The sequence below is a fragment of the Coptis chinensis genome, chromosome 4 (genome assembly GCF_015680905.1).
Source record: "Coptis chinensis isolate HL-2020 chromosome 4, ASM1568090v1, whole genome shotgun sequence".
Classification (NCBI taxonomy): Eukaryota; Viridiplantae; Streptophyta; class Magnoliopsida; order Ranunculales; family Ranunculaceae; genus Coptis; species Coptis chinensis.
The window spans coordinates 61,117,217-61,144,995 of NC_141459.1; the positions used below are offsets into that span (position 1 = coordinate 61,117,217).

The 27,779-nt window shown below is 36.3% G+C and overlaps 1 protein-coding gene across 1 annotated transcript in view; it reads left to right on the forward strand.

Moving 5' to 3' along the window:
- The first annotated feature begins 10,323 nt into the window (after positions 1 to 10,323).
- LOC147504267 (uncharacterized) overlaps positions 10,324 to 27,779 on the forward strand; it is a 64,716-nt gene continuing 47,260 nt past the window's right edge. Inside the window, exons 1-2 of the mRNA XM_086605121.1 lie at positions 10,324 to 10,402; positions 10,600 to 10,814. Coding sequence (XP_086461247.1) covers positions 10,324 to 10,402; positions 10,600 to 10,814 — 294 coding nt within the window. The remainder of the gene's footprint in view (positions 10,403 to 10,599; positions 10,815 to 27,779) is intronic.

Sequence of the window (27,779 nt, forward strand, 5' to 3'; positions counted from 1 at the left end):
TCTAGAAGTCTCAATGTAGCTTTTGCATTAGAATAATTGTTAGAAACTTAGGTTAATATATAGGTAATAATCTTTACATCTATCTATAAATATATTACATGAGTATCTATGATTGTTAGCAAGAAGTTTTCAAATCTAGGCTAGAGTACTTATTCTACAAATCCTGTGAGAATATAGCCTAAAGCCTTATATGAGTGAAACATTTGAGAAATGACACAAGGGAGAAGTAAAATCCGGATAGAGAAATCACACGCCCACTTGCTAGATCACTAAACCATATCCTAAGAGAGAATTTAGGCCTTTTTGGATCGATATAGCTAGAAATTCTGACCTAAGTATATTTTTTAAGCTAATTAAGCCCCTCGAGCCTTTCATTAGCCCTTCCATAAACCACAATTCCTTTACCCTGTTTAAAAAAACAAAAAAAAAAAAAAAAAAAAAAATCAACCTACCCAATTTAGAATAAGTCTGAGAATAGAATGGTGAAGAAAGAAGAAGAGAAAAACCTATGTAAACAAAAATTAGTTAGTTGCTTCAGAAAATAAAGAAAAGAAGTTTCCATCCAAAGAAAAGAAAAATAAAAATAGAAATAAAATAAAAACTCCAAAAAAATAGAATAAAAGGAGTCAAAAGCCAAAGAAAAAGAAAAAAAAATGGCTAAGGATGGAAACAAAGTGTAGAAGCAAAAGAAAATAACAAGGTTTTCTCTAAGTTACATAATATGAAGACTCTATTATCTCAGACTTGTCCTTTTTGAATATCCATTTCCTTCCTTCTTAAACCATCTCAATCCCCGCGAACACCTAATAAAGACCTCTAGCTCAATTAGGAATAGGTTAGTGTGATAGTAAGTGGCGATGTGTTTGATCGACCCGGCTTCCTTGTTGTCATTGAGATTGTAAGGTAAAGTGTGCCCACTGTGACAATCGGAGTAGCTTAAACTTGAGTGGAAAAATCAGAGTGTTGTTTCTTGACTATTATTGTGAGAACCTACTTTAGGACGCTTATTCGAAGTTCTCTAAACAAACCCGCTAAACATTTGATAGTACTACTCATTGTATATATGTTTATTATAGATGATTGATTATTATGCATATATTAGTTTAGGTTTTGACTTGGTTATTCTTGTTCATAGCTAGTGAGGCGATAGATAATTTGGAGCATGAATGAGGAAACAATAGTTTTATTTCTTAGTCGTTGTAGTATAGATGAAGTTTGTGAGTACCTTCATTGGAAAACTCTCACGAGGCTATAACTTCGTCCACTAGGGAATTCCTAGTGGTTTAAGGCCTTGTTGCATATGGTTAATGCAATCGCGACTCAAATAAACGAGAGTAGTTAGAACTCCATTTTTGGTCACTTATTCTAATTTCTCATCTTTGCTTCGAGGACAAGCAAAATCTTTGTTTGGGGGTGGTTTGATAAGAGCCCAAAACTGTAGTTTTAACCCCTTAATAATCATCTTGTTAGACCAATTATGTGAATAATAAGTAAGAGTTAATACTTTCGATTACGTGTTTTTATGCATTTCAGGCTTCAAAGTCCATTATGTGCAAAGAAATGTGCCACTTTAGCGAGATAAAGGTAAAAAAGTCAAAGAGAACTTCCGAATGCCATATCTTTGGACTCAGACCTCGGAATGAGGCCTACCTTATGTCAAAACGACCGGCTCGGAAAGAGCTTTGCAATGGTCCAAGCCTTGACCCAATCAGAGGAGTAAAAGTGGACGAAAAGTCTGCTGAAGTCAACTGCAGCTGAAGAGGCCTTTTTGGACTGAAAGAATTGGGTTTTGGGCCTGATTCTCTGGCCCAAAACATGGCTCCAAGCCCATGCACGATTTTTGGATCTGAATGTATAAAAACAAAAGCTTAATTCTTTGTTAATGGTAGATAGTTAGGTTAGAAAATAAATTAGATTAGTTAGCCTCCATTAAACCTTAGTTCTAGATCTAGTTTTTATATTAAAGTAATTAGTTTTATTCTTGTTTTAAATTTAGTATTGAATGATTGTTCTCCCTTGAATTAGATAATAAAATAGTTGTTCTTGATTCAATTTCGATTTGTCAATTACAATTGTTAGATCTAATTTCATTTACTACTTGTTATTCAATGCTTAGTTGTTAATTAGATTTTCGTTATTGTTTAATTTAGATTAGTTAAATTTCATAAAGTTAGAATCTTTATATTATGTTTAGTTTAGATTCAATGGGAAATGTTAGTTTAATGAATCAAGGCTAAAACCTCTATTAGAGGGGTTGATGAAGCCTTGATGAAAACTTAGTTGTTAGTGTAGAATTGTTTGTAGATTCTATTCCACTCTAGAAAGTCGTGTTTAAGCCATGAGAATGGGTAGGCGACTTCACATGCTAGTTAGTACTTTCGGTAGAAATGCCATGAACACTAGGGATTAGAACTCGAATTTCTTGCCGTAAGGCATTGAGAATCGAGATACAAGAATCTATACTAGGTTATTAAGTTGGATTCGAGGTGGATTCAATTCCCTCTAATCCTTTATCTAGATTCAAAACAAGCATATTTCCATAGTATTAAGTAGTTAAATTCAACGTAGACTCATTTTAGTTTCATCGTAGTATAACACCCTTCGTAAAGCTCTCATTGACTTAAGAGCGACTAGTTAGACTTAGAAAACAATCCATGCTAGGGAACTAGGAGTGGAACGAACTTCGTACTCCATTTAGTGCAATTCGCATTGAGAGTAGAAGCTTTGATAATAGACTCGTAAAAGGATAAGTTTAGTTTACTTACGTTGTGAATTCATAGTTCATTTCGTAGGTAAACTACTCATTTTATTATTATCAGTGGCACTTTAGGTAGTAGTTTCTTACTAGGAGAGTTTAGAAAATCATGAAGCACAAGAGAAACAAGATGGTCAAGTGCAAAGTCAAGGTTCCTTTGAAAAGGTAGAGGGCAGGGAACATTGATGGAAGGTGAATGAGTTGCACGATAATATGAGGTGGGTGAATGGTGCTCAGCTAGAGCTCTCAGGTCTATATTATCAGAACTTTGTAGATATGCAAGACATTCTTCAATAGGTGGGTTAGAAGAATCACTAGGATAGTGGGTGAAAAATTATTCTTCTGCCATGGCATCAATGTTGGAACTTTCGAAGGAAAGAAATTGGTGCATCAGATTATCAGGAAATGTGTTGTCAAAATAATCTTGAGCTAAGCTCTCGATTATGCTAACCTCTCCATCTACAATCATATCTGGGAACTGTTGCATCATTTTAAAAACATTTACCTCAACAGAAAGATGGACAAAGGATAAGGACATCGAACCATCGCGACAGTTTATGAGCGCGTTAGCAGTAGCCAAGAAAGGACGCCCTAAAATGATAGGAACAGAGTCGTTAGCGACTTCTGTGTTGAGGATCACGAAGTTGGCTGGGTAATAAAAAATTTTAACCTTAACCAACATGTTTTCAACCACATTCTTAAGATACTTAATAGAACGATCAGCTAATTACAATGTCATTTTAGTTGGTTGCATCTCTTGTAGACCTATTTGTTTATATAAATAATAAGGGAGTAAGTTAACACTCGCCCCCAGGTCTAATAGAGTAGTTGTCGTGTGAGTATCCCCTAAGGTGCATTTGTAATGGGGGCCGTGGTCCCTTGTACTTAACAATTCTATTATGTTAGGATAAAGTTGGAAACCGGGTTTAAAAGGTGTCTTTAGGAATATTTGTTTTACGCCTAGTAGTGCACTACTCTTTTAGAAACTTAGCATGTTGTGGTAACTTTTTAATAGCTTCGAGAAAAGGTAAGTTTATCATTAGATTTTTAAAAATTTCGCTAATCTCATCAAAATTTGTATCCTTGTTTAACATGGCTAATCTCTGGGAAAACGGTGGCTTCTCTCTATATTTAGCATATGGATCAACAGGATGTTTAACCTTGGCCTTTTGTTCCTTAGGTTGTGGTTTAACTGGTACCTCTACAGGGGTATGATCTTCAGTTTCTATTTCGGTATCTAGTAAGTTTTCATTTGTTATGACCACTGGTGGTGTAACAACGGGCATAATTACGGCGTTATCAACCACTTTGCCAGAATGGAGAGTGGTGATGGCAATTAACTCACCTACGTTTCCATTTTCATTACTAGTATTACTATATACTTCAAAGGCTATGTTTGGCATTTTAGGATTAGGTATAGCTTGACCTGGAAACACACCTTGTGGTTGTACTTTCTCTTGGGTTAACTATTATAAGGAATATTGGATGGACTACAAAATCTGTTGTTGGGTTTGCATGAAGGCATCGAAATGATCCGGTTGTGGATGTGTAGTTGTTATAGGTGGTGTGATAGGAACTATCTCACGTTGATTATTAACAGGTGGGTTATGATAGTTATTATTAACCGGAACGATATCTCTATTAGCATTATAACTATTATTGTTATAATTATTATAATTACCTTGTCCTTGTCCTTGTCGTGGTGGAGCTTAGTTGTAGTTGTTCACTGGCCTAACATTTTGATTATTAAACCCTGGAGGTATAACTTGTTGATTATTTTGCCAACCGAAGTTGGGGTTTTGTCACCAAGGTGCATTAGGTTCGCTATTAATGGAACAAACATTGTTCGGCTGTGCAGATGGATGTTCATAGACTAGAGGACAATAGGAGTCGGGATGCGCAGGACTCAAACTGAAATTACATGGAATAGCATTGACATTCATGACAGGGGTAGGCTTTTGTTGAACAGAAATAGCTTCCACCTTTTTAGTAAGGGATTCAATTAGAGTTTTAAGCTCAGGATCAAATTTAACCTCAAACATACTGGCAGCCTTAATTGTTGAAGAAAAACTAGCGGAGCGGGGGATATCGTCACTACCCCCCCCCCCCCTGCCCTATTTATTATTACGCTTTGTTTGATCTTCTAAAAACATATAAGCCTCTGAGGCTCCTTTACTGAGGGAACTACCCCTATACATTATATCAAGAACCTTTTATGATGGTGTAAAAACCCCTTGAAAAAGGCAAGAACTAATGTATCTTTCACAAGGTTATGATGTGTACACCCTATAAGAAGATCAGTGAAACGATTCCAGGCCTATGAAAAGGATTCATGAGGATTTTGGCAGAAAAAATGAATCTTGTAAAGCATTTCATCTGTCTTCAGTGGTGGGTAAAACTTTTCCATAAACAATTGAACAAGTTTGGCCCATGAGTCCACAGAATTAAGTGCTTGGGCAATTAACCAAGACGCCGCCTTATCAGCTAGGGTGAAATGAAACACCCTCAGTTTAATTTGTTCCGCGCCTACCATAGGATAATGGAATGTGGTAAGAACTTGTTCAATCCTATGCATATGCTGATAAGGTTTCTCATGATCTAACCCATGAAAAACAGGTAACAAATTAAATATATTCGGGGTGGCGATTGAAAAAATCCCCGCGACCGGTCCGCAAGAATGATACAAGACTTAGGTCTATCGTTTAGGGCTTTGTAAAAGTCAGAGAGATGAGTCTCTCTTTCTTCAGCCATTGATTCAGGTGTAGTGTGTGGTATACTAGATAGGTGTGTGCATTGACATTCACGATAGATTACGTTAGATATTTTTTTCTTACCTGACCTTAATCTCATGCAAGGCTAAGTCCAAAGTTAAAGAAACACAACAACAGTCAAAACAATCCAGATATGCTAGAATAAATCATCTAACAGGAGAGGCGAGGAGTGGAAGAAGGAGTACCTTAATATCTCCTTGCTACGCTTTTGAATCGCGTCTTGTATACGCGATTTTAGTGTATTCAAGAAGATAGCAACACTGAATAACTTGTACAAATGAAAGTTTGAACTAACCTGTGAAATCGAGCTTATTCAGAAGAGGGCGCGGGGCGTGCTTGGAATTAGCCTAAGCAGGGTGCGAGGCGCGCTCTTGCCTTGGACAATGTCCAGGCATTCTGGAGCGGGGCGCGCTTCAAATTGGTCTGAAATGGGCGCAGGGCATGCTTTTTCCTTGGACGATGTCCAGGCACTTTGGCGCGGGGAGCACTCAGATATAGGCTAATGAGGGCGCGGGGAGCGCTCAATGTATTTCTACGAAAAAAATCAATTTCTGAACCAAACAAACATAATTAGAACCAAACAAGGGTGGGTGGGTTTAATGGGACTTTGGTAGGATTAACACTACTAAAGGAAATGAAATTAAACAAAACTAAGATGGTAGCGACGCCATTTGATAACCGTAAAAACGATAGTTTTACCTACTCTTAACTAGTTATGTTATGAATAAGTAAAACTAAATGATGTTTACACTATATGATCAAAGTTCTACTCTCGTGAATCAGAATACAATTGTAGTAGAGAATTCGTTCCACTCCTAGCTCGTTTAGATGTAATGTTTCCTAATTTATATAATTCTAACAAAATCGATGAGAGTAATGAAATGAAATTATGCTAAGACGATGATTTAACTAATTTAGATGTTATGATTTAAACTACAACAATTCAATACTACGATGCGAATATGGGTTGGAATTAAGGGGATTTGATTTCACTTTGAATTCAACTTAATAAACTAGCATATATTTGTTGTAATCCTAATCTTTATGTTTTCACATAAAGATTGGGTCTTTCTAATTCATAATTATTCATGGCAATCTCTACCAACTAATAATTAGCATCTGAGGCAAATTAAACTCATTCTCATAGCGAATTAACTACCTTCTAAAGTGGAATAGATTAATACAACTATTTCTACGCTAACACAATCAAGTTTTCATCGAAGCTCCCTCAAACACCTCTAATAGAGGTTTTATTTTCGATTCATCAAACTATCATAAATAAATGAATAAGAAGAAGACATCATGAAGAAATATAAAATTACTTTATTTAATCTAATGAAAAAGAGTAATGATTCAAAACTGTATTAAAAACTAAGGTACTGACTAATTAATTAAGTCTAATCTAAATTTATGGATAACTAACTATATATTTAAGAGTGATGCCTTAGTCCTCTTTATATAGAAGAGGTCTAGGTCTACAAATTCGTGAATGGGATTTGGAGCCATGTTTTGGGCCATGAAATCAAGCCCAAAACTTGATTACTTCGGTCAAAAAAGGGTTTCTCTGCTAGAAATTACTGCAACAGCCTTTTCGTCCACTTTTTCTCCTTTGATTAGGTCAAGACTTGAACCATTAAAAGCTATTTCCGATCCGATTGTTTTGACATATGGTAGGCCCAATTATGAGGTCTGAGTTTAAAGATACAACTTTCGGAAGTTCTGCTGACTTTTATGCGCTATTTCTGCCCACGTTGACATTGACTTTTCAGCTTTGACCGAGCTTTAAAAAGGTTTTTTCTCCTTGAATCTTGGAATTTTATCATAGAACTTCTTAGCAACCAACATTTTCTCCTTTATCTCGCATAAGAGACACATTTCTACACATAATTGACTCCAATGCCTGAAATACATAAAAGCACGTAAGCAACACTAATTCTTATTTATTAATCACAGAATTGGTCTAAAAGTAATATTGTTAAGGGGTTAAGACTATAGTTTTGGGCTCTTATCAGTTATTCCCCAACATTACTCATCTCACTCATTCACGTTTTCAAGTTCATCAGAAAGACAAGTTTTCTTTCGGCTTTTCATCATATTCAGTTTACTGTTGATTAGTGTTTCTTGAGTCCAATTCTTAAGAGAACTTTGGTTGTTTATGAGTGGAATTTGCATTAGTTGTTCATCAGTGAATCTTGGTTTGTTTGTTCCTTAGCTTCATTTGTTCATTGATAGGAATTTAACCGACCTAAATAAATAGGCTAATTAAATCCTACTTTACTTATACTAATACTCGCAAGCTCACGAGGTCTATCATAATAGGTGCGTAAGAACGAGGTCGATCCCACATGGATTGTTGTTTAGGGACAATTGAATACTAAAATATTACTTATCCTAATTCGACAATTTTGTTTTATAGAAATTTGGAATTACTATTAACTAAAGTTAATTAATTTAACTACGTTTACGAAATGAATCAATTAAACAATTGGGATTTTCTAAGTGGAGAGAATTCTAGGACTATCGAATCCACCTTATATCTCTGTAGACACTATCGACTTAACCTATGGTATTCCAGTTATATATTTCTAAGTAGCAATCGATGATATTATCGTTAAAATTCTTTTTGTACTTTCTTCGCAAAAAAATCTTCTTACTCATCTAAAGATTAAACCCAAATCATTATTTGTCTTCTTACGACACAAACAATCAAATGATTTAATACTAACAGTTATATCAAGCTTGATTAATAACCACCTATTCAAACTACCGAAAATGCATCACAGAAACGGTGAAAGAAATAATTGTAATATTAATCACGAGTTCAAAGAAGAATTAAATCATTAATAACAATTCAGGAATACCAAATATCAAATCTCTAACATCCACATCGATCTGAGGTTTCATCTATGCCCTAGAAATAGTTTAGTTACACATGGAAAATAAAGCAGCAGAAGCAGAAGAAAATAAAGCCATTAACAAAACCGATATCAATTGTCGCGAGCCTGGCTTCGGTGTTCTGTTCTCTGTTCTCGATCCCGATTCTCATGAGCACTTTTTCTCTCCGTTTCTCTCCTTTTTCTAGAGGTTTTGTAGCCGTGTTTTATTAGAATTGGAATATTCTAATTCGGTGCAGGTGTGTTGGTCTTTTGTTTCTCTTTTTATTTCTCTTTTGTTTCTATTCGTGAGTGAAGGAGAATAGAAGGTGGTGATCCCCTGCTTTAGGATGGACAGTGAATGGTATATAATAATTCGGTACTGTTTAGAAGTCTAATTGGAAGGAAATAAAGCGCATTGGGTTACTGTTTCGGTCATGAGAAAGAAATGGGAAGGAAATCTAAAGTGATGATGTGGTGGTTAAAGGACTATAATGGGATGAGGTTTAAATGTTTGGTTCAGTGGGCTTTGGTGTATATGGCCTGGTCTATAGCTCATGGGATTTTATAGTTCGATACACTAATTCCTTCAAACTGACTTTAGCCCGCATGGTTCGAACTCAAAAATTCCAAACCACCAGTAACAACACAAGCTCCAAAGCTAGTAAGACCCATAGCCATACCCCAATATGAACAACATATATATTTTTCACCTCCACTGAACTAGACCAACGTACACACATTGATATCTTAGAATCTCGACAATTTTGACACTTTTAATCAAGTTAATTCCGATCCTGCAAAATCACTAAAAACACACTAACTAAATCAAACAAATTAATTAAACGAACTAACTAATATAAAATTGGGCATAAATACTATAATATTTATGCGCTTATCATTCATCAATATGACTTCGTCAGTGGAACAAGTTTTACCTCCATCTATCTTCAACACCATCGTCAACTCCGATATCAAATCTATTTTAATCCAAAATATTACAAATTTCGTTCATGTCAAACTCAGCAAAGATAATTACATGGTTTGGAAACAGTTATTCTTACCCGTACTCTATAGTCACAATCTAATGAGATTTGTTGATGGAAGTAATCTTTGTCCATCTAAATATTTGGGAAACTCCTTTAGTATGAATCCGGCATATATTGAGTGGATGAAAATTGATCAAATGCTACTCATTTGGATCAATGCTACAATCTCTAAAGCTGTGTTACCGTATATTGTTGGTCTTTCGACTGCAAAGGATTTATGGTGTACTCTAGAACAAAGGTTTTCTACTATCACTATTGCGCATGCTCATCAGTTGAAAGACAAGTTACAAGCACTAAAGAAAGGAAATAAGTCTATGTCTGAATATTTGCAAGAAGCCAAACAAATTTTCAATTATTTAGCTATTGGTGGAACTCTAGTATCTGACAGTGATATGGTGTATTACATATTGAGAGGTCTTTCAAGTGAGTATAAGGCATTCACTACATCAATCAGAGTGAGCAGGTCTAATCATATCACAGCTGATGAGTTAAATAGGTTATTTTTAACTGAAGAAATAACAGTGGAAGAAATAGATAAAGCCATGGCAGCTGAACCTACTACTCATAAATTCTCATCAGTCAAATCATAAAGCTCAAACTGGAAGAATCCAAATCTTTACCCTGGATAGAGTAGTGGAACTACACATTCAAATGGAAATACTCAATTTAATGGTTCCAACAGAGGCAGAGGTAGAGCATCCTTCAGGGGAGGTTTTAATCAACAACAAGGATTCAATTTGAATCAACATGATTTTAACTCTTCCACAATACCTGTGTGTCAAATCTGTGGGAAGTTTTGTCATATTGCCATAGATTGCTATAATAGGATGAATTACACCTACATTGGTAGGATTCCACTTTTTAAACCTTTTACAATGGTTGCTGGTACCTCCAATGATTCAGACTATGCTGCATTTTCTTCTACAAAGGATTCTAATGCTAAAGATAGTCACTGTATAGCTGACTCAGGAGCTACGAATCACATCACTGCAGAAACTACAAAATATGACTACTTATTCTCCATATCATGGTGCTGATAGAGTGCAAGTTGGCAATGGGGAAGGTTTGCCTATTCTAAACACTGGTTCTTACTTCTTCATTTAATACACATGATTCAAACTTTACTCTTAAAGATGTACTTCATGTCCCAGATATTTCAACTAACTTATTATCAATTAATAAGATTGCTATTGATAATAACTGCTCCATTGAATTTACTCCATATAAATTTCTTGTGAAGGATCTTAATTCTGGGAAGATCCTTTTCCAAGGTCCAACTAAAGTTGGCCTTTACCCTATCAGTCTTAGCTCCTATTCAAAGACCAATATTCAACCTACTGCTTTTTTAAGTGCTAAAGCTGATGCGGTATGTTGGCATGAGAGACTTGGTCATCCTACTCAACAGACTCTTTCTAAAGTACATTCTATCAACAAGCTAATCTTACAAGGTTCTGCCAATCTCCACAGCTTTTGTCAAGCATATCAACTGGAAAAAAGTCACAAGTTACCTTTTATTTCATCTTCATCTAGATCAAATGTACCATCACAATTACTTCATTTAGACCTATAGGGTCCAACTCCTTTTGCATCTGTCACTGGTTGTAAACATTGTCACCAAATTCGGCGTTTTTTTTTAAAAAAAAAACGAGTTTAAAACCAGAGATATTGGCAAGGCGTCTTGTTCCAGTTTAAAACCCGAGTTTTAAAAAAAAACGCGTTTTAAACTTAAAAACCGTTTAAAACCCTAGATTTTGAAAATCTCCCGTTTAAAACCTTTTTTTTTTTTTTTTTTTTTTTTTAATAATAATCTAAAAGAAAACGCGAGAAGAAAAATAGGTTTTGGATTTTACCTTTTTGAAGAGTGGGCTAACGATTGACTTATTGAGATAGTTCTATTTTGCTTTGGACTATTAATAATTGAAAATTTTAAAGTTATTAACTTATTTGTAATACTTGATTATGCCATTAAGATTGGTAATTAGTAGTATCTTATTTAGAGTCGTGTTTTCGTACCGAATCTAAAACTTCTAGTATTTGGATGAGTAATTATAATTTGATATTTTTATGTATTTGAATTTTCTTTCATTTGTATTATTATTATTTTTATTTTATTTGCCTATTTTTTTTTTCACTCTTATAAAAAATCAAACTCCTTATCTATTATATTCTTTATCATCGTTTTTTACCGTTTCTTTTTCGTATTATACGTTTTAAACCCGTTTTACCGTTTTAAACCCGTTTTTTATGCCCTACGTTTTTTTTTTTTTTTTTTTTTAATGTTTTTTTCCCGATACGTTCCGTTTAAAACACGAACTAAGTTTTTATCAAGTACACCGTTTTAAACCCGTACCGTACTTGGTGACAATGGTTGTAAATACTATGTTAGTATTGTGGATGATTGGTTTAGGTACTAGTGGATTTATCCCTTGGTCAATAAATCTGATTTTGCAAAACTGTTTGTTGATTTTAAATTGTTTGTTGAGAAGCAATTGTCTTATTTTATTAGAGTTGTTAGAACAGATGGTGGTGGAGAGTTTACCAGTAAGATTTTTGAAAATTTTCTAAAAGAAAATGGTATTGGCCATTATTTTTCATAGACTCTTGAACAGTTCTACTCTTGAACAAGACGGAGTTATAGAAAGAAATCATAGACACATTGTTGAAGTAGGTGGAACTCTATTTGCCCATTCTCAAGTTCCTTTTCAATTTTGGGTTGAAGCCTTTAACACAACAATTTATGTAATAAATAGACTCCCTTCTATAAAGCTACATAACAAATCACCTTTTCAACTCATTTTTCATGGAATTCCACAATATTCATTCCTTAAAGTCATTGGTTGCACCTGTTACCCTTGGCTCAAGCTATATAACATTAATAAGCTCCAATAAAAAACCACTCCATGTGTCTTTATGGGTTATAGTCTTCAGTACAAAGGGTATAGGTGTATGGATATTGTTACAAACATGTTATATATATCCAGACATGTGGTGTTTAATGAAAGAGAATTTATGTTCATAAAACAAAATGTCAGAACTCATAGACCTTCAAACTCCAGCTACACTCCTATACCATTAAATCCTCCTTTCTTCTTAAATAAATCATTTAATCACTTTTCTTATCCCTCTACATCATTTCAACCACTTAGTTAATCTCATTTTAATCCAATTCAGTCTACCCCTTCTAATCAAATGTCATAACACCAACCTCAAACATTTGAGCCATTCTCAGTTAGTTAGTATAGAACCATCATGATAAGAACCCAACACTATAGTTTAAACCCCCTAACAATAATACTTTTAGACCAATTATGCGAGTAATAAATAAGAGTTAATGCTGATTATGTATTTTTATGTATTTCAGGCATTGGAGTCAATTATGTGAAAAAATGTGTCACTTTGGTGAGATACAGGAGCAACGGTTGGTTGCTAAGAAGTTCTGTGATTAAAGGCCAAGATTCAAAGAGAAAAAGCCTTTTTAAAGCCCAGTCAAAGCTGAAAAGTCAAAGTCAACGTGGGCAGAAACAGTTAACAAAAATCAGCAGAACTTCCGAAGGCCGTATCTTTGGACTCATACATCAGAATTGAGCCTACCTTATGTCAAAACGACCGGCTCGGAACGAGCTTTCTAATGGTCCAAGTATTGACCCAATCGGAGGAGCAAAAGTAGATGAAAAGGCTATTGAAGTCAAATCCAGCTGAAAAGGCCTATGTGGACTAAAGAAATTGGGTTTTGGGCTCAATTTTCCGGCCCAAAACATGGCTCCTCAGCCCATGCACGAAAAAGTAGATCTTGTCTCCTCCATTTTAAGACAAAAGACTTAGCTCTTAAGCATCTAGTTTTTTTTTTAACAATTATCCTATAACTTGTTTTTAAATCTAGTTTTACATTCAATTAATTAGTTTTAGAACAAAGTAAATTATTATTTAGAATCAGATTTAGTTTTATAATAAAGTATTAGTTTTTCATTTCAATTTAGTTTATTGATTCAATTCTTATTTAGATTTAGTTGTCTTAAATTCATAATTAGTTTGTTTTAATTTGATAATTAGTATTCATAATCTTAGTTTTAAATTAGTTTTAAATTCAATTTAATCCATTTTGAATCTTAGACTATTGTTAAATTAGATTATAAAGTTTAATCATTTATTCAATAATGAGTCGTTATATTTGTTCTTGTTTAAGAAATGATAGTATAATGATTCAAGGCTAAAACCTCCATTAGAGGGGTTTGAATAAGCCTTGATGAAAACTTGATTGTTGTTAGCGTAGAATAGTTCGTAATATTCTATTCCATTCTTGAAAGTAATTAGTTCACCATGAGAATGAGTTTGATTACTTCACATGCTAGTTGTTAGCTGGTAGAGATTACCATGAACAATTAAGGATTAGAAACACCCAATTGTTATGCAGAAGCATTACAATTAGGATTAAGACAATTCCTCACTAGTTGATTAAGTCAAATTAAGGTAGAATCAAATCCCCCTAATTCATTATCATATAGTCAATTTAGTATTTCCGTAGTTGATTAGTTGAATTACCATCGCAGCATAATTACATAATTCGTACTCTCATTGACTTTGATAGAACTGATAATCTTAGTTAATGTGAATTCTAAAGAACTAGGAGTTGAACGAATTCTCTACTTCAAATATATTGCAATAGCATCGAGAGTAGAAAACTTTGATAATTAAGCTTAAATCAATTTTAGTTTTACTTGCGTTTGAGTTTCGTTACTTATTCGTAGATAAAACTATCATTTTACCATTTATAAAATGGTGCCACTACCATCTTAGTTCTGTTTAGAATTGTTTACATTAGTATTGTTAGTCTTTCCAAAGTCCCATTAAACCCACCCACTTTTGTTTGATTCTAATTGTGATTGTTTGGTTCAGAAACTAAAAAAATTTCACAAGAATAGCCTAAGCGCGACCCGCGCCCATACAAGGCAAATTTTGAGCACCGCCTGCGCTGAAGCGCCTGGAACTCGAAATAGACCTGAGCGCGACCCGCCTACCAAGGCCATTTCTGAGCGCGACCCACGCCCTCTTCTTGCACGGCCCAATTTTCACCGGTTAGTACAAACTTCCATTACTTCAAGTTATTTTGTGTTTCTAACTTGTTACACACACTAAGCTCGCGTATACAAGACGTTATTCATAAGCGAAGCAAGGAGGCATTCAGGTACTTCTTTTTTGCACTCCTCGCATCTCCTGTTAGAGGTTTATACTAGCATATCAAAATTGTTTTGAGTGTTATCATGTTTAGTTAAGATTTGTCTTAGCCTTGCATGAGATTAAGGTCAGGTAAAAGAAAAATGTCTAATGTAATCAAGCATCAACGTCAACAAACACGCCTATCTAGTATACAACTCGCTACACCTGTAGCTAGTATATCACACACTACACCTGATATCATGGCTGAAGAAAGAGAGTTCCCTCTCTCTGACTTTTACAAAGCCTTGAACGATAGCCCAAAATCTTGTATCGTTCTTCCAGACCTAGTAGGGGATTTCCAAATCCCCCCAAATATATTTAATTTGTTACCCGTTTTTCATGGGTTAGACCATGAAAAACCTCATCAGCACATGCGTAGGATTGAAGAAGTCCTTACCACATTCCATCATCCTATGGTTGGTGCTGAACAAATTAAACTAAGGGTGTTTCCTGTCACCCTAGCCAACAAGGCAGCATCTTGGTTAACTGCCCAAGCGCCTAATTCTGTGAACTCATGGGCCAAACTTGTTCAACTATTTATGGAACATTTTTACCCACCACTGGAGACAGATGAAATGCTTTCCAAGATTCATTTTTTTCGATAGAATCCTCATGAATCCTTTTCAGAGGCTTGGAATCATTTCATTGACCATCTTAAAGACTATCCACATCATAACCTTGCAAAAGACATCTTAGTTCGTGCCTTTCTCAAAGGACTGTTACACCACCATAAAGAGGTCCTTGACATAACGAATGGGGGTAGTTTCCTCAGTAAAGGAGCCTCAAAGGTTTATAAATTTATAGAAGATCAAACAAACCATAGTAATAATAATTGGGGGGGGGGGGGGGTAGTGACGATATCTCCCGCTCCGCTAGTTCTTCTTCAACAGTTAAGGCCACTGGTATGTTTGAGATTAAACCCTATCCTGAGCTTAAAACTTTAATCGAATCTCTAACTAAAAAGGTATAAGCTATTTCTATTCAATAAAAGCCTATTCCCATCATGAATGTCAACTCTAATCCATGTAATTTCTGTTTGAGTCCTGAGCATCCCGACTCCTATTGTCCTCTCGCTTATGAACAACAAACAACACAACAAGATAATGTTTGCTCAATTAATAGCTATCCTATTCTTAATGCCCCTTAGAGACAACATCCCAACTTCAGTTGGAGAAATAATCAACAAATTACACCTCCAGGGTATAATAATCAAAATGAAAGGCCAGCAAACAATTACAACCAAGCTCCACCATGACAAGGACAAAAACAAGGACAAGGACAAGGTCAGGGGAATTATAATAATTATAACAATAATAATTATAATGCTAATAGCGGTACCATTCCAGATAATCATAACTATCACAACCCACCTGTTAATAATCAACGTGACATAGTTCCTGTCACACAACCTGTAACAAACACTCCTCGACAACCAGATCATTTTGGCACCTTTATGCAATCCCAACAACAAATTTTACAAGCCATCCAACTTTCTTTACAACAGTTAGTACAAGAGAAAGTACAATAAAAAAGGTGTGTTTCTAGGTGATAAAACGCTAAATGTACTTTTATTGGTTTTCCTTACTTAAGTTTGAAGTCCACAGTCCGAAGTCCGAAGACCAAAGTCCAAAGTCCAAAGTCCATATAGTCGTTCGTTTAGTCAAGTTACCTTACTCACGTGGGTTTGGTAAGATAGATCGAGCAAGGGATCGTCCAAACCTTAGGGCTCGGCAAGGTTCACAACTGGAATTACAACTTTTAGTGAGTAGGATTTTAGGTTTTTTAGTTGGTTTATTTAATTTAACGGAAATGTAAATAATGTAAATTACTAACGGTGATTTCGATGTAAATAAACAAAGATAGAGAAACAGGGAGAGAGTTAATCATACTCATGCAAGAATCATTTTTTAACAGTTTATATTACCACATCACTACAGCTCTAAGTTGTCTCGAGTTCATAGACAAACCCGAGACGACGTGGAGTATTGATCCCTAGCAAAATGCCCACATCTCTAAGCCGCATCGCACTAGTATAAGAAGTTGAACTAATATTTCATCTCTGGAATATCATTTCAGCTCCTGGTTCAATTCTACATCAGCTGGACAAATTAGAGAGCTGTCTGCCACTAGAGAGTCACGCGTGAGACATTTTGGGTCTCTCGCGAGACTGTTCTGGAGCATCAGCACTCCAAATTTGTACAGTCTCAGTAATTTTGGGACCGGATGTCTAATCTACACCTAATTCCTAAGCAGTGATTCTAGAATATTAAAGAGTCAATCCGGATTCTCACATGAGTAGCATAACCCTCCCCCTGAAGGGGGGGGATTAGCTCATGGTCATTGAAGGAATAATTAAACTTGTTGTATACATTAAATAAATAAAATGCAGGACAAGAATTAAACATGAGAAGAAATGACTTTTATTAAGAAGAAAATGACTTGCAATATTTAAGCTGCTGGAATAAAAAGGACAGAATGTAAGTGCTGGAATGAAAACTAACTAATGCATAAGCTAAAGCATAATTGCTGAAGGAGAATATCTGAAGACCCCCCTTACATATATATAGGCTGATCTCTCGTGAAGCCTTTAATTTGGTTTCGTCCGTTTCTCAATTGAGAGATTCAAAACTTTGAAATACAAAGTTTTGTTTGCATGTGAATTCATTTTATCCAAAGTTTTGTTTACGAAACAAAATTTTCATTTAATGTTTTGTCATTTTGTGTTTTGCTTTTGTCCCTTTGCTTAATTCAATTCAAACATTGAATTGATACGTGTCTTTTCCTTCTGCAAGGTGGCATAAAATTGTGACCATCACTTGCCACCTGCTTATGATGACTCGTCATGCCTTTGGGCCCGTAGAGTGGGTCCACTTAGTGTGTCCAGTGGCGGCGCTGATATTTGCATTTTTACAACTTTCTGTCTTTACGTAGAGTTGGTCGCCCTGGTTGCTCTAGCAATTCACTAGCCAACGTCGGCATCTAGATTTATTAGATGTGAGCTTCGGAAGTTTGCTGCTTCTTTATATGTGGACCCGTTCTGCACTAGTTTTGTTCTTTTGGAAACTTCGGCTCTAGTCATGCTTTGTTGGGCTTCACTGGGGTTGAGTGGGAAACTTCAAATATTCTAGTATTCCCATACTTCGATGTATGTTTTATCATTATATTCATGTTAACTGCGGGAACCTATAAAAGTACGAAATTATAATTATTACATGATTATTAAACACATAATTGATCAAAATGTTATGTCTCTCGGGGTTTAATATTACAGTTTTGGGTGCTTATCACACCACCCCCAAACAACACTTTGCTTGTCCTCAAGCAAAGAAGAAACATTAAAATGATAAGTGGTCAAAAATGTGTTGTCCTAAGCTAAATCTCATTTCCTAGAGTGCGGTTGCATTGACTGTATGCAACAAGGCCTTTAACCACTAGGACTTCTCTAGTGGACGAGTTATAGCCTCGTGAGAGTTTTCCAGAGAAGACACTCACAAATTTCATTTATACAACAACGACTCAGTAACAAAGGCCTGTTTCCTTAATCAATCTCAGGTATCTAGACATCTCACTAGCGGGGAAAACAAGGATTTAATTCTTTCGAAATTCAAGTTAATATACATACAATAATCAAAAAATCTACGTATGGGCATGCATGCAGTGATCTTATAATGAAATGTACGAGTAGGGCCGTTTCTGGATCCTTTGGATAACGTCCTTAAGTAGGTTCTCACAGGTATATGTCGAAACACAATTTCTCTTTTAGTTTTCCACTCAAGGTTTTCTATCTCTAGTGTCCAGTGGGCACACGTTTCCTTACATACTCAATGAAAATCAGAGGAGTCGAGGTCGAGTAGTCACAACTACTACTTATTATCACAATATCCTACTCCTAATTAAGCTAGAGGTCTTTACTAGGTGTTATGGGGCTTAGGAGGTAGTGTAGAAGAAAATGAAATAGAAAATTCAAAAAAATTGATAAGTATGAGAGAATAAGGTCTTCGAGATATTTATACTAGAGAAATCCTTTTTCTTTCCTGCTTCTAACATTGGTTTCCATACTTGGCTTTTTCAAGCTTTGGTATTCCCTTTTGATTTGATTTTGAGGGGGATTCTAACTTTGATATTTTTTTTTATTTTTGGAAACATATTTCTATTTTTCTTTTTCTTTTCTTCTAAAATAGGTAACTGATTTTGGTTTGTGACAAGGTTTTTCTCTTCATTTTTTCTGCACTTCATCCTATTTCTCATACTCATCATCTAGGTAGGCTTATTTATTTATGGTCAATAGATGGGTAATTAATTTTTGGTGAAATAGAAAGGGTTAATGAAAGGTTCAGTGGGGTGACTAGCGGTAAATTTTTTTTTACAGGTGTGAACTTTTGGCTATATCGATCCAAGAAGGCCTAAATTCTCGCCTAGGATTTGGGTAGTGATCAAGTAAGTAGACGTGTGAACTTCTCTATTCGGAAAAACTACTCATCTGTGTCATTACTCACATATCACACATTTTGAGGCTTTCTGGTTAGATTCTTACAGGATATGAAAACTAAGTTGTCTAACCGTGGGTCCTAGAAACTTATTGTTGTGTATATTTAATGATAGTCAGTGCATGAATGCTCATGAAAAGATGTAAAAACTATTGCATACGTAGTAAATTAAATTTCTAAGAACAAGTCGTAATTCTGATGCTAGAGTGAGATTTCTAAATATTTTTCCTCACAGAAAAGGAAATGAGAATTTGTCACTAAATACGTTTATTTAGACATAAAGTAAACTATATACAACTATGCATGCTTAATTTTTGCTAAAGGTTCTCACCACCCCCAAACAGTCAGACACTGTGTCCTCAAAGTGTTAAGAGGAAGAGTATACCTAAGAGGCTTTGAGAAAAAAATATAGCTGACATCTTCCACAGAAATTTATTGTAACACACTATATATTATACATCATAAAAGTGAAAGCACACTGTTAGGTTATTTATTTATCTCACATCAAAACATAAAACAAATATGTACATGCATCAAGTCACATTGCCCCAACCAAGAACTGGGGGATAGTCCATCCTTGCTTCGTCCCTGTAGAAATGTCATTCCTTTGCATCACGCCAATCTATCATAGGTTTCCAGACTTCGCTCCACTTCCTCTTCTTTGCAGTGTCCAGATGAGCTATCATTTTATCATCATTAGGGAAAGAACGCACTTTCTTTAGATACCTTGTAGGGCGTCACCATGTTCGAAATTGCAAGGAATGAATGATCTTGTTGGTTGGACACATAGAGTCAACCTTAACCCAGTCATGAAAGGTGGCCGCAAACTGTGGAAAGTACGTCCTCACTATCCTGCATGCTGTAACTGGCAAGGTGATATAGTGCTGCCGAATAGACCGAGCCCTCTTTAGGTTCTCAATTACTAGGTCTGTGATGTCAAAGGCGGTATGTTGCTAGGCTAGTGCATGGAATGTCTTATAAGCTAACTTTAATGCAGTGGAAAAATGTCAATCCCCCATGATGTTTAGAAGAATAAATAACATGGAAGTTCTAACATTCATGGTCAAACTGGCAAGTGGAATAGTAAAGTCTGGCCATCGGCCAACTACGGCACGTTCATTGACTTGGGCAAGGCCATCGCCATAACGGGCGGCAGATTTTTCCCAAGAATAGTCGTTAAAGTTGTTTTCTACCATGTATTGGATGGGGATGTCTGGCTGAAAAGGAGGAAGGTCTAGAGCCATAGCAATTGTTGGCTCGTAAAAAGAGTGTCGGGTGTTACCAATATGGATTGTAAATCCGTTCAAAGGGAAACCCTATACAGCAGATAGATCTTCCATATGATTGTAAAAATAAGTTGCCAAACCTGGGGAGTATATCTGCTCCGGGTGTAGAATAAGGGAGTTCCAACCGACTCGAGTGATGTAGTCCCTGAAAAGATGTCCATATGCAGGAGAATTCAGCAACGAATGGAAAGATTGTTCTGGAATCATCTTTGGAGCTTCCATTGTAGAAGATGTGTGAAGAAAGATGCGACCTGTTTAGACAAGATTAAACAAATATTAAAATATGATGAGAATAATTAAGTAAAAACAAATTACCATAGGGAAATTGCACTATATTTAAAAAAGAAAATGACAAAGAACATAAAATTACAAAATTTAAATTGTGTCATGGGCCCAAGTAACGGCGAGGATCCTTTTGTGAAAGGAATCCATCTATAAGATCTTCGATGTCGTCAATTCTAGCAACAACTCGTTGCTTAATTTCACTCTGTATCTTGTAAATCTCGACGTGGTTCTCCATTATGAGAGTGTGATTTGCCGAGAACAGGTTGTGACTGTGCAAGAATTGTGCTTGTTCCTCTTCCTGTATTGTCCGCAGGTCGTGAAATTCAAGGAGACTGGTGATGATAATGTTTTGACGTTTGTATAATGTCATCAGTCCTTGTTGAATTAAACAAAGGCCTTCCATAGGATTAAATACATTGCTTAATGCATTTTCAGTGAAGATGTTGTCAACGGAACAAGCTTCTTCGGTTTTTGTACTGACATGGTTCTTTGCAACGTCGGGATTCCAGAAACCGTTCCTGCAAACTGAGTGAATGGTAAGAATGTTAGCTGTTCTAAGAGGTGTATTACGAGAAGTACTAGAAAAACCCCAACGTATCATGATAAGTGTCACAATGGTAGGCAAAGGAGTTGCCTTTTTCCTGGCACGTGCGATAGCGTTCCAGATAAATTTAATAATGCAAAAATCATTGCAGTTAGTCTGCTAGACCCATAGTAGATGGAGGAGGTGTTTTGTTATTTCGGAAGTCTTTGACGTGCCGAGCACATTATGAGCCAGCCATTAGATCACAGATAATTGGTTCTTTTGCAAGGATCGCTGATAAACACCACGGTTTTTCTGGTTGTATTCACCGTGAAGGATAGTTGCAAACATCAGATGCCTGATATTGTCGAATGGTGAATCCTGAAGGTGTATTCCTAGGTTTGTAATGGGAATTTGAAGTACCTTGGAGATAATTTTCATAGTCAATTCACGCTCGCATCCGTTTGAACGGACAAAGAATTGCCCGTTTTAGAAATAACCATGTTTATAGAACAACGGAAACGGAAAAAAAAAAAAATGGATGTCAAAAATGGATGAAAAAGACCGTTTTGGAAATTTTCCATAAAATTTTGCTCGGGCACGAAAATTCAAGTGAGGGCCATTAAAGATAGAGTGGTAAAAAAAAATTTAATGGAAAAAGGGAAGTTGGTATTTAGGGTGTCTATCCTTGTTATAAATAGGCACCAATCCGAAGATGTAGAAAATATGGATCGAGGTGTCATAGGGTAGTTAGACCACATGTATTTTCTAAAATATGGCACAAAAGATGTATTGTGGATGAGAAGAATAGGGCATGTGACTACAAGGAGTGCCCATTTTTTTTTCGAAAAGAAATAGCGTAAGTAGAAGGCAAAGGAAGATGTAAATATATTATTACAATAAGATGTAAGAACGTTCAGAGGATTGGAAACACATCATAATGATACGTGAAATAAAATACAAACCTAAATATTAGATAGAACTATATGCCACATTAACAACATTACTATAATAAAACAACCGAGTATGAAGACTTGAGTAGCATATTCAATCTGCTGCTGCTCAAACTTTTCTAGTGCATCCATGAATCTTGAAACTTGGAGCGAACAAAAAATGATTTTTAGAATAAGAAGTGGAGAGGGGAGAAGGTGAAAGGAGTGAAATGTGAAGAATGTGTTGCACTTATTTATAGAATAAAATTGAGCTGTTTTCTGACCGTTTTTAGATGCGATTTCATGACCGTTTTCTGATAAGAGCCCAAAACTGTAGTTTTAACCCTGTAACAGTCATACTTTTAGACCAATTATGTGAGTAATAATTAAGAGTTAACACTGATTACGTGTTTTTATGCATTTCAGGTTTCAAAGTCCATTATGTGCAGAAATGTGCCACTTTAGCGAGATAAAAGAGCAAAGATCAGTTACTAAGGAGTTTTGTGATTAAAGGCCTAGATTCAAGAAGACAAAGCCTTCCTAAAGCCCGGTCAAAAGCTGAAAAGTCGACGCGGGCTGAAACAAAAGACACAAGTCGAGAGAACTTAGAAAGCCGTATCTTTGGACTCAGACTTCGGAATTGGGCCTACCATATGTCAAAACGACCGGCTCGGAAAGAGCTTTCCAAAAGTCTAAGCCTTGACCCAATCAGAGGAGCAAAAGTGGACAAAATGTCTGTTGAATCTAACTGTAGCTGAAGAGGCCTTTTTAGACTGAAAGAATTGGGTTTTGGGCCTGATTCTCTGGCCCAAAACATGGTTCCATGCCCATGCCCGATTTTTGGATCTGGACATATAAAAACCAAAGCTTAGCTCTTTGTTAATGGTAGCTAGTTAGACCTAAAACAATATAGATAATTCTAGATCTAGTTTAATTAATTAAATTAAGTTTTAGTTCCATTTTCAATTCTTGTTTTAGATTAAGTCTTTGAATCATTGTTCTTGATTGATTAGATAAATAAAATAGTTATTTTATCAATTTCGAATTGTGTTATTTCAATCTATTAGATCTAGTTTTAATTATTGTTGGTTACCATTTCTTAGTTGTTAATTAGAATTTAATTATCGTTTCGTTTAGATTAGTAAATTTCGAATCTTGATAATATGTTTAGTTTAGATTCATATGGGAATAATTGCGGAATGATTCCAGGCTAAAACCTCCATTAGAGGGGTTGATGAAGCCTTGATGAAAACTTAGTGGTATAGTGTAGAAGCATTGTAGAATCTATTCCAATCTAGAAGGTCGTGATTCGCCATGAGAATGGGTGGACGACCTCACATGCTAGTTAGTACTCGGTAGAAATGCCATGAACACTAGGGATTAGAACTCGAATTTCTTGCCGTAAGAACGTAAGAATCGAGATACAAGAATCTATGCTAGAATATTAAGTTGGATTCGAGGTGGATTCAATTCCCCTCTAATCCTTTATCTAGATTCAAAACAATCATATTTCCATAGCATTCATAGTTAGATTCAACATAATCAATTTCATATATGTATCGTAGTATAACACACCTTCGTAAAGCTCTCATTAGACTTAAAAACGACTAATTAGATTAGAAAACAATTCCATGCTAGAGCACTAGGAGTGGAACGAACTTCCTACTCCACTATATCTCATAGGATTGAGAGTAGAGAAATCTTTGATAAGTCTAAGGATCATAAATAGTTTTAGTTTACTTACGTTTTGAGTTTCATCGTTCATTTCGTAGGTAAGCTATTCAATTTCATCATTATCAAATGGCGCCGCTGCCATCTTAGTTGCACTTTAGCATTGTTTTCATAATAGAATTAGTCATTTTTAAGTCCCATTAAACCCACCCACCCTTGTTTGATTCATACTGTGGTTATCCGTTTTGTTAAAAAATTCGACAAAATTACACCGAAGCGCCGACCCTGCCAATAAGGAGCGCACTGCTACTCTATAGGTCGGAACACGAAGCGACCGCCTCGGACCGAAAAGCGACCCCTAAGTTATTGGACCACGAAGCGACCGCCCTCATACCGAAGCGACCCACGCTTAAGTCATGGAACAAGGAGCGATCCGCTTCTATCGCGAAAGCACACTGCGCCTAAGCCAAAAATCCCGGATTTCAACAGGTTTGTTTCAAACTTCGATTTTGAAGTTTTTCAGTGTTCTAACTTGTTATTTACACTGAACACGCGTAAACAAGACGTTATTCATAAGCGAAGCAAGGATGCTATCAGGTATTCCTTTCTTCCATACCTCGCATCTCCAGTTAGAGGTTCATACTAATATATCAAGATTGATTGGATTGTTGTCGTGTTTAGACTTAGACTTGCATGAGATTAAGGTCTGGTCGGAGAAAAACACCGAACGTAATTAACCGTCAACGTCAACAAACAAATCTATCGAGTATACCAATCACTACACCTCTAAGTAATATTCCACCAACCACACCTGACACAATGGCTGAAGAAAGAGAGACTCCTCTCTCCGACTTTTACAAAGCCTTGAGCGATAGCCCTAAATCTTGCATCGTTCTAGCGGACCAGGTGGGATGGGGATTTTGAAAACATATTTAATTTGTTACCCGTTTTCCATGGTTTAGGCCATGAAAAACCTTACCAACACATGCGTAGGATTGAACAAGTCCTTACAACATTCCATCATCCTACGGTTGGTGCGGAACAAATTAAACTGAGGGTATTTCCTTTCACCTTAGCCGGTAAGGCAGTGTCTTGGTTAACTGCCCAAGCGCCTAACTCTGTGGACTCGTGGGCTAAACATGTTCAGCTATTTATGGAACATTTTTACCCACCCCTAAATACGGATGAGATGCTTTCCAAGTTTCATTTTCTGAGGCTTGGAATCGTTTCACCGATCTGCTTATAGAGTGTCCACACCATAATCTAGCAAAAGACACGTTAGTTCGTGCCTTTTTCAAAGGACTTCAACATCACCATAAAGAAGTCCTTGACATAATGAATGGGGGTAGTTTCCTAAGTAAAGGAGCCTCGGAGGCTTACAAATTTTTAGAAGAACAAACTAAACGCAATAACAATTGGGGAGTGATGATATCCCCGCCTCGCTAGTTCTTCTTCAACAGTTTAAGCCGCCGGTATGTTTGAATGATGAAACCCGATCCGAACTTAAAAATTTAATCGAATCTCTAACTAAAAAGGTAGAGGCTATTTCTATTCAACAAAAGCCTATCCCCGTCATGAATGTAAACTCCAACCCATGTAATTTCTGTTTGAGTCCTGAGCACCCTGACTCCTATTGTCCTCTCGCCTATGAACAACAACAATTAGAGCAAGATAATGTTTGCTCTATTAATAACTATCCTATTCCTAATGCCCCATGGAGACAACATCCCAACTTTAGTTGGCTTAAACAATCAACAAGTTACACCTCCGGGGTTTAATAACCAAAATGTTAGGCAAGCAAACAACTATAATCAAGCTCCACCTAGGCAAGGGCGGGGACAAGGTCAAGGAAATTATAATAATTATAAAAATCAAAGCTTAACCACGACAAGGTGTAGCACAAGGTCGAGAATAATTATAATAGTTATAATACCAATAGAGGTATCGTTCCGGTTAACAATAGTAACTATCACAACCTACCCATTAATAATCAACGTGAGATAATTCCAGTCGCACCACCTGTGACTACTACACCTACACAACCGGATCGTATCGACGCCTTTATACAGGTTACCCAACAACTTTTCCAATCAATGACTCAATCAAACCAACAGATCTTACAATCCATAAATCAGGGCATACAACAGTTAGCCCAAGAGAAAGCCCAACCAAAAGGCGTGTTTCCAAGACAAGCCATACCCAACCCTAAAACAACAAACACAGCCTTTGAGGTAAACGGTAATACTAGTACGGAAACGACAATAGTAGGTGACCTAAATGCCATCACCACTCTCCGCTCTGGAAGAGTGGTTGATAACAAAGTAACTATGCCTATAGTTACCCCATCAAGATTACCCTACACCGGATATCGAACTAGATACCGAAGTAGAAATGAAGACCCTACCACCGTAGAGGTACCAGTTAAACAACAAACTAAAGAAACAGAAAGCCAAGGTAACACATCAAGTCGAGCCATACGCTAAATATAGAGCAAAACCACCATTCCCTCGGTTAGCCATGCTAACCGGGGATACAAACTTTGAGGAGATTACTTAACGTTTTCAAGAATCTAACGATAAACCTTCCTTTTCTCGAAGCTATTAAAAGCTCCCTAACCACGCTTAAGTTTCTTAAAGAGTTGTGCACTACTAGGCGTAAGACCAACATACCTAAAGACGCCTTTTTAACTGAACAATTCCCAACTTTATCCTAAAAATAATGGAATCGTTAAGTACAAGGACCCTGGTCGTCCTACTGTAAAATGCACCTTAGGAGATTCCCACACGGCGCACCACTTTATTAGACACGGGGGCAAGTGTTAACTTACTCCCGTATTATTTGTATAAACAAATAGGGTACAGGAAATGCAACCTACAAAAATAACGTTGCAATTAGCGATGTGTCAATTAAGTATCCTAAGGGTGTAGTGGAAAACGCGCTTGTTAAGGTTCATGATTTTTACTATCCTACTGATTTTGTTATCCTCGATACAGAAGTCGCCAACGACTGCAGACCGATCATCTTAGGCTTTTCTTCTTAGCAACTGCCAACGCACTTATAACTTGCCGCGATGGTAAGATGTCCTTATCTTTTGGCCATCTTACAGTTGAGGTAAATGTTTTTAAAATGATGAAACAATTACCAGATTCGTCTATAGATGGGGAGGTTAGCATGATCGAGAACTTAGCTCAAGATTATTTTAACAACACGTTTCCTGAAAACAATATATACAAATTCGTTTCTTTTGGAACTTCAGATTTTGTAAATGACTCCTACTTAGAGGAAGTCAACACCATTCTTGAGTCCACACCAATTGTAGACACTTCGGTTGCTCCACATATTGAGTATGAAGACTTGCTACCTAAGCAAGTATTCATTATGCAAAATGAGGACCCCGACGAAACATCTATTAATTTTCCTTCCACCCCAGTGCTTAAACCCCTTCCACTAGAGTTAAAATATATTCAACTTGATCCGGATGGTAGTCATCCGGTAATTATATCTTCTCTGTTATCTAAGAATGAAGAGACAAGTTTAATCCGGGTGATTAAGGAACATTGGTCTGTGATTGGTTGGTCCCTAGCTGACATTAAGGGAATTGACCCTAATGTTTGCACTCATCGTATCCATTTGGAGGATAACGCGAAGACTTCTCGCGAACCTCAGCGTCACTTGAACCCTTCCATGAAAGAGGTGGTTAGGGAAGAAGTCTTACAATTACTCGATGCGGGTATCATATACCCAATCTCTGATAGCGAATGGGTAAGCCCCATTCATGTAGTTCCTAAGAAATCGGGAGTTACCATGGTACGTAATGGGAAGGGTGACTATATTGTCACACAAGGTCCTATGAAATGGAGGATCTGTATTGATTACAGACGGTTAAATGCTATGACACGAAAGGATCACTTTCCCTTACCTTTTATAGATCAA